The following is a 7,982-nucleotide window of genomic DNA, read 5'->3' as shown; positions in this document are numbered from 1 at the left end:
AAAATAAAATAAAATAAAATAAAATAAAATAAAATACCATTGAGGGGCTGGAGAGGTGGCTCAGAGGTTAAGAGCATGGGTTGTTCTTCCAGAGGTCCTGAGTTCAATTCCCAGCAACCACATGGCTCATAATCACCTATAATGAGATCTGGTGCCCTCTTCTGGTCATGCAGGCAAACATGCATGCAGAACACTGCATACATAATAAATAAAATAAAATAAATACCATTGAGATATTTATCATTGGAAAATAAATTGATTATGCTCAATCCAACCTTTGGAATACCATGAGGCCACTAAAATAATAGGCAGGCCAATAGTACTGGCTGAAAAGAGTTCCCGAGAGGCATTTGTTCTGAAAATCAATCAATGAATAAATTAGTAAGACAAAAGCAGGCTGTGAGAGAGCATTTATAGCATGATCCTGCATATATATATATATACATATATGTATATATATATATATTAACCCAGAGGAATGTAGTGCCCATAAAAATAACCTATAAAAGTTCTGGAAGAATCCATGGCATAGAAATAGCAATGGGTACCTCTAGGGAGGAAAGATGGCTTTCACTTTTCACTAATAAATAGTCTGCATATTATAAAACAGTATGTATTACTCAGCTATTTAAACTTTTTAAAATATAAACAAAAAAACAGGTGTGTTGATACACCTTTAATCCCAGCACTTTATAAACAGAGAAAAAGGGATCTCTGCGAGTTGGAGGTGCCTGGTCTACATAGTGAGTTCTGATTCACCAAGTGCTACAAGGTGAGACTCTCTCATTCTCTTTTTCCCCCCAAGACAGGGTTTCCCCGTGTAGCCCTGGCTGTCCTGGAACTCACTTTGTAGACCAGGCTGCCTCGAACTCACATGGAGTCGCCTGCCTCTGCCTCCTGAACGCTAGGTTTCCTGGTGATGAGAATATATCTCAAAGGAAGAAAAATTTTTTTTTAAAAAAATTAAATGCAACAGCTGGTCGGTGGTGACACACACCTTTAATCCCAGCACTCGAGAGGCAGAGGAAGGCGGATCTCTGTGAGTTTGAGGCCAGCCTGGTCTACAAGAGCTAGTTCCAGTACAGGCTCCAAAGCTACAGAGAAACCCTGTCTTGAACACACACCCCCCAAAAAAAAATAAATGCAAGAGAAAGAATGACACAAGAGCTGGAGTCCTCAGAAACTGATACTGGGAAAGCTGAGGTGGTCAGGGAGAAAAATCTGGAGGCAGATCACGAGGTTAGAGACACTTGGCAAAAAGCAAGACGCCGTGGTAGGAAGAAGAGTGAGAAAGTGGAGTGAAATGACAGTCGAGGGCCTGGGTTAGACAGACCAAAAATGCAAAGAGCACTTACAGGAAAGGAGAGGAAGGGAGGGATGGTGGGAAGAAGGGAGGAGGAGGAAGGGGAAAGAAGAGAGGAGGAAGAGGTGGGCATCACCACCAGGAGAACACTATGTGCCAAAAACTCCCGGGGAAACTTCCCTTCCAACAGCGGGTGAGGGTCATCTAGTCTAAGCCTTCTCATTAGATCTACAGATCTGTGTCACTTAAGAAAGGAACATGCTGGGGCTGGAGAGATGGCTCGGCAGTTAAGAGCACTGACTGCTCTTCCAGAGGACCCAGGTTCGATTCCCAGCACCCACATGACAGCTCACAGTTGTCTGTAACACCATTTCTAATGGATCCAACACCCTCATGCAGACATACATGGAAGCAAAGCACCAATGCATGTAAAATAAATTAATTAAAAAAAAGAAATGCAGCCGGGCGGTGGTGGCGCATGCCTTTAATCTCAGCACTTGAGAGGCAGAGGTAGGTGGATCTCTGTGAGTTCAAGACCAGCCTTGTCTATAAGAGCTAGTTCCAGGACAGGCTCCAAAACCACAGAGAAATCCTGTCTCGAAAAACCAAAAAAGAAGGAAAGAAAGAAATGCACGCGCCATTAATTCCAGCACTCAGGGAGCAGAGGCAGGTGGATCTTTGTGAGTCTGAGTTTGAAGCAAGTTCCAGGACAGCCAGGGCTACACATAGAAACCCTGTCTTGGAAAACTATGAAAAAAAGTGAAACAAGCAGACATAACATGTTCAAGAATCCTGAGTGGCTGGGACGGTGGCCAACTGAAGAGCCCCTACCCTGACCAGAGCCACTGTGTCCGTGTGTCTCTGCATGTTTGACAAGGATTATGGAAGGGCTTTAGATTTTAATAAAAATAAAACCAAACTAATCTGCAGACTTCTCGTTTCCAGGCCATCAGGTAAGAGATCCACAGCCACCGCCCTGCCCTAGCAGAAAAAGTCTGAACACACCGAAACATCAACGACTCTTCTCATAACTGTGAGGACTGGAGCCATGGAGCAGGTGGCGGCCTCCAAACTGAGAAGGTGGGCAGAGACAGGGGACCGACGCCCTGAAGCAGAAAGCCAGAGGCAGCAGCTCTGGGTGCCACTGGAGACCCTGCTCCATTGCTGAGGAGCTGCTGGGGCAGCGTAGATGAACAGAGGTGAAAACTGCAGGGGTTACAGAAGCCAAGTCAAGATGGGCCACCATCCACCATCCTAAATGTACAATGTAAGACTCTAAAACCATGGCGGATAAGGTCGGAGCTCCCAAGTGACCCTGGGACTGGCAGTGACTTTTTAGACATGGAACCAAAGGCCAAAGATGAAGTGGAAAGTCATTGACATTTTTAATATCTGTCTTCCTCAGACATTGTCAAAACAATGAAATGACAAGCTACAGACAGGGGTAAAATGTTTGCAAAAGGTATGCCCAATAAAAGATTTATCTAAATATAAAAACAAGAGAACTAGTAGCTCAATTTTTAAAGATGGGCCTATGACCTAGGAGACACCTCATGTTTTAATTCCCCACCCCAGCCCATCGCTGTGGTAGAATAATCTGATAAAAGCATCTTATTGCAGCTCACAGCTCAGGAGGCTAGACCAGCATAGGAGGCTAGCCCAGCACAGGAGGTTAGCCCAGCTCAGGAGGCTAGCCCAGCACAGGAGGCTAGCCCAGCTCCGGAGGCTAGCCCAGCACAGGAGGCTAGCCCTGAATAGCCAAGAGCATACAGCAGCAGGTGCTCAGAGCAGCAGGCACATTGCATTCCCAGTTGGAAAGCAGAGCACGCTAAATGTGTGCCCAGTACCTATTCTCCATTAACAGAGTCCAGGATTCCAGCATATGGGTGCCATCCATAGTGGGCAGGGTGCCCCACCTCAACTATATAATCAACACAGCTTCCCAAAGACATCAACAGAGGCCAATCTCCCTACACTGTCAAGTTGACAATTAACAATGAGAAGCCCACTGGGCACTGGTGTGCATGTCTTCAATCCCAGCACTCAGGAGGCAGAGGCAGGCAGATCTCTGAGCTCAAGTCTGGTCTACAGAACAAGTTCTAGAAGTTAGAGTTGTTACAAAGAGAAACTCTGTCTTGGAAAACAAACAAACAAACAAACATTAAGAACCCCATTCTCATCAAAAAAGACAGAGAAAGCTGGGTGGTGGTGACACACGCCTTTAATCCTAGCACTTGGCAGCAGAGGCAGGCAGATCTCTGAGTTCCAGGCCAGCCTGGTCTATAGAGAGAGTTCTAGGACAGCCAGGGCTACACAGAGAAACCCTGTTTCAAAAAGGAGGAGGAGATATAGGAATGATGAAAAAGCAACGAAAAGATGCCACATCCTGTGTTGTCCGATCATCATGTGAAACCCTACCATACACCTACCAGGACAGCCAAGTTCAGAACACCAATACCACCAGGTGCTGGTGAGGATTCCAAGCAAAGGAACCCCAGAGCTCACTGGTGGAAAGACAACACCTTGGAAGCGGCTTTGATAGTGTGTCCTTTGGTATTTACCCAAAACAGCTGCACTCACAGTGATAGCTTGCACAGGGATGTCCGGCTTTAGTCTTAGTTTCCAAAGCATGAGAGTGACCAATATGCCCAAGGAGGAGAGTAGATCAACAAACTTCTGTACATCCAGATAATGGGGTATTAGCAAAAGCTGGAAAGGAATGGGCTATCCATGGAAAGCCAAGGAAGAACCTTCAAGGTGCATTACTAAGTGACGCCTGAAGCATTCTTTAGGGTTGAAACTACACAGACAATAAGTAGGCCAGTGGCAGCCAGAGGTTGGGAGGGAAGGGAGACAAAGGGCGGTGTGCGTAGCTGGGGCATGAGGCTATTCCCTATGCACTGCAGAGGCAGATGATACACATCATTGCGCATGGTCCACACTCATCAGGAGGGAAGCCTAAGATAAAGTAGGGGGGTCAGCAGTAATGCTGGGGGCAGGAAGGGTTTGCTGATTGTAACTGAGGTATGGAGAGGTTGATGGGGCAGGTTACACATGTGTGAGGGTGGGGCGTACGGTATATATGTTCACTGCAAATTTAAAAACTTCTCTTAAGAAGCAGCCTGCTGGAGCTGGAGAGAGAGCCCAGCAGTTAAGAGCTCCTGCTGTTCTTTGAGAGGACCCGAGTTCAGGGCCTTCCACATTGACTCAGAACTACCTGTAACTCCAGCTCCAGGAGACCCAACGCCCTCTTCTGGCCTCCAAAAGCACCCATGCACATGTGGCATACACACACACACACATACATACATACATACATTTTTTAAAAGTTGGCTAATTTTTTAAAAGTGAACTTTGAAACCTCAACTGTACAAACATGTGTTTGGAGGGGTACAGAGCCCGCAGGGCACACCTCAAATGACTCTCCCTAGGACCCTTTTTTCCCAAAGGCCTTGCCTGAGCTCCAATATCTGCTTCAACTCACCGAGAGGCTGACCCACAGGCTGGGGCCCAGGTCTATCTCAGTAATCTTCTGGTTCACCTGACTCATGGAGCCAATGATGCATGCTGGGAGGCAAGTTGCTAAGGAAACTCCAGGAGGCGAGCAGGCACCCATGGCAGAGAGGTCTCGTCGGCCAGGAAGGTGTCCAGGCTACACCATCTCTCTACTGACTCATTCCTTCTGCCAACATTCATGACTTCATCAAGTCTAAGTGAATCACTTTGTAAATTATAAATGAAAATTTATGAACCAGTGTGAGCACTCATCTCTGTGATTCCAGCATTTAGGAGGCTGAGGCAGGAGGAGTGCCATGAATTTGAGGCCAGCCTGGGCTTCATAGTAATCTCTAGGTTAGCCAGGGCTATAATGTATATCCTGTCTAAAGTAAAAACAGAAAAAGAAAAAAGCAAGCAGACAAACAACGTCAAGAACAAAGAGGAAGGGCTCAGAGATGGCTCAGAGATGGCTCAGAGATGCTCAGAGGTTAAGAGCACTGACTGCTCTTCCAGAGGTCCTAAGATCAATTTCCAGCAACCATATGGTGACTCACAGCCATCTATAGTGAGACCTGGTGCCCTCTTGTGGCCTGCAGGGATACATGCAGGCAGATGCTGCATAATTAATAAATAAATCTTTAAAAAAGAACGAAGAGGAAGAGAAAAGGAGACAGAGGAGAAGAGTAAGTGTTGTAGCCACCTTGAAAAGTACTAACCAAGGAAAAAGTTGTCCACACGGCTTCCAGTCTCTCTGTTGGAGTCTTTTTTTTTTAAATTTACTTAGCTTTATTTTATGTGCATTGGTGTGAAGGTATCAGATCCCCTAGAATTGGAGTTACAGACAGTTGTGAGCCGGGAATTGAACCCAGGCTCTTTGGAAGAACAGCTACTGCTCTTAGCCACTGAGCCACCTTTCCAGTCCCTCTGATGGAGTCTTGAGAGCTTTCTTTTTCGGGTTTTGTTTGTTTGTTTGTCTGTGTAGCCATCCCCCTGCCTCAGGCATGCGCCCCTGCACCAGCTTGCCTTCCAGTATTCCGTGCAAGCATAATTACACTGTCAACGGATGCCTGGCTCACGTCCATGACTTCTCTTCCACAAGAACGTGCCCAACGGCCCATAATAACGGACCACTTAGAACGCACACCTCAGCAAGCTTCCCTATTGCTGGGCTGTTGCTCTGTAAGCCACTTACAGCCTCTCTCAACAGCAAACAAAGCTGGGGTGAGCTTGGCACAGAGAGGTTTCAAATTTTGGAATACTCCTTTTTTTTAAAGATGTTTTAATTTTATGCATATATGCTTGTGCCTGAGTGTACGTATGTGCACCATGTGCATGCTAGTGCCTGTGAATCCCCTGGGGTCAGTTAGGGGTGGCTGTGAGCAGCCTGATGTAACTTGTAACTAGGCCCAGAGCAGTGAACACTCTTGATAGCAGAGTCATCCAGCCTCTTTTGTCTTTCTTTCTATTTTTTTCTTGATTTCTCAAGACAGGGTTTCTCTGTGTAACAAACCCAGCTGTCCTGGCACTTGCTCTGTAGACCAGGCTGGCCTGGAACTCATGGAGATCCACCTGCCTCTGCCTCTCGGGTGCTGGAATTAAAGGCATGCGCCACCACCACCGGGCTCCTGGGATATTTCTTTAAGAGAGATTTTCAGGTGTGGGATGACTGGGCCAAGGGGCACCTGCTATCATGGTCTCTCAATTGAACCTCTCTTTGAGTCCAACTGGTTCTACCTTATCTGATAGCCTCAGGCCTCGGTAAGCCTCATAATCCTGTCACTCCCTCCTTCCCCATAAAGCAGGCTCGCTCTTCCTTTCATCACCCTCAAGGGTTCTTACCATGAGAACGGCACTTGGAAAGTGAAGACACCAAGAGGGACGTGTGATAATGACAAGGCCAAGTCGAGTGTGGAATTAAGTAAGGCATTAGAAAGAGCCCCAAGAAAGTATCCAGATCCAGATGGGATCACACTAGCTGGTGTCTCGAGAAGGGTCGGGGAGAGGAATGTGGGGAGGGAGGCAGAGTGGAAGATGCAGGCTGCCTGGCGGCAGCAAGGCTTAAAACCTATTTGTGGGATGGACTCTGAGATGGGGTCTGTGCGGCAGGGAAACAGTTCAGTGGAGAGAGGAAGGCCAGTGAAGGCGGGACCAGGGAGAGAGCAGGGGCAGGCAGAGCCTGAGTAGTGGGCTAGCCGGTGAGGAGAGGGGAGGTCAACCAGAGGAAATGAAGAATCTGAGTGGTGGGCTCCGCTCTCTGGGGACAGAGGTCCAGCTCCTGACTTCCCAGTTGCTGCCTGTTGTGTCCTAATTCCTAGGAAGGAAGAGTAAGCGGAGCCAATACAAAACTTTCCCCCTCTTTTAACAGATCTGACCTGGGCATCTTCCTTTTGAGTGCCCTCTGCTTAAAAAATAACCCTCAGCCAGGAGGTGGTGGCACACACCTTTAATCCCAGCACTTGGGAGGTAGAAACAGTGGTTCTCTCTAAGTTCAAGGTCAGCCTGGTCTACAAAGCAAGTTCCAGGATAGCCACGGCTGTTACACAGAGAAACCCTATCTCGAAAAACCAGAAAAAATTACCATGGTATTTAGAGTGGGCTAACAGGTAACATATATGAACCTAAGCATTCATTACACCATGAGAGGTACTTGGTCTGACCGTGAGTGGCAGCTTTGGAAGGATACTGGGGGGATGGTCTTGCAACTGTTTCCTCAAAGAATTCTCCTGTACTTTCCGGGCATTGACAGAGACCACCTGGTGCTCATCCAGGGGTATCATGGGCAAGGCAGTGACGTTGATGACGTCCATCTTCTTGGCAGATTCCATTAGTCAGGTTCTTGTAAACTGGCAGGCAGGAAGTTTCCTCTCTTTTTCCACTCCAACCTTGTTCTTTATCCAGGCAGCCTGCAGGGATAAAATGGCATGAAACCATCTCAGGAAACAAAAGCGGAAAGATGCTCACAACAGCCCGCTGAACGAGGATGACAAGGCGCGGTGCACACAGTTAAGCAGGAAGAAAGGCTTTTGTTTGGGAAGTCCTTTATTTTTTTTCAAATTGATGCAAAAATATTTACTCAAAGTTAACTGGTTTTTTTTAATATTTATTTATTTATTATGTATACAATATTCTGTCTGTGTGTATGTCTGCAGGCCAGAAGAGGGCACCAGACCTCATTACAGAT

General features: G+C 46.9%; 1 protein-coding gene across 1 annotated transcript in view; it reads right to left on the bottom strand.

The window, feature by feature from the left end:
• Fam227a (family with sequence similarity 227 member A) overlaps positions 1–7,982 on the bottom strand; it is a 53,829-nt gene that overhangs the window by 36,376 nt on the left and 9,471 nt on the right. The window contains exons 2-3 of the mRNA XM_026782435.1: positions 7,485–7,704; positions 4,788–4,870 (exon numbers count right to left, since the gene is read on the bottom strand). Coding sequence (XP_026638236.1) covers positions 4,788–4,870; positions 7,485–7,626 — 225 coding nt within the window. The 5' untranslated portion in view covers positions 7,627–7,704. The remainder of the gene's footprint in view (positions 1–4,787; positions 4,871–7,484; positions 7,705–7,982) is intronic.

Source organism: Microtus ochrogaster, chromosome 15 (assembly GCF_000317375.1).
Source record: "Microtus ochrogaster isolate Prairie Vole_2 chromosome 15, MicOch1.0, whole genome shotgun sequence".
In the NCBI taxonomy this organism is placed as follows: domain Eukaryota; kingdom Metazoa; phylum Chordata; class Mammalia; order Rodentia; family Cricetidae; genus Microtus; species Microtus ochrogaster.
The sequence above is the reverse complement of the archived record's forward strand: the minus strand, read 5'-3'. Positions and strand labels throughout refer to the sequence as shown.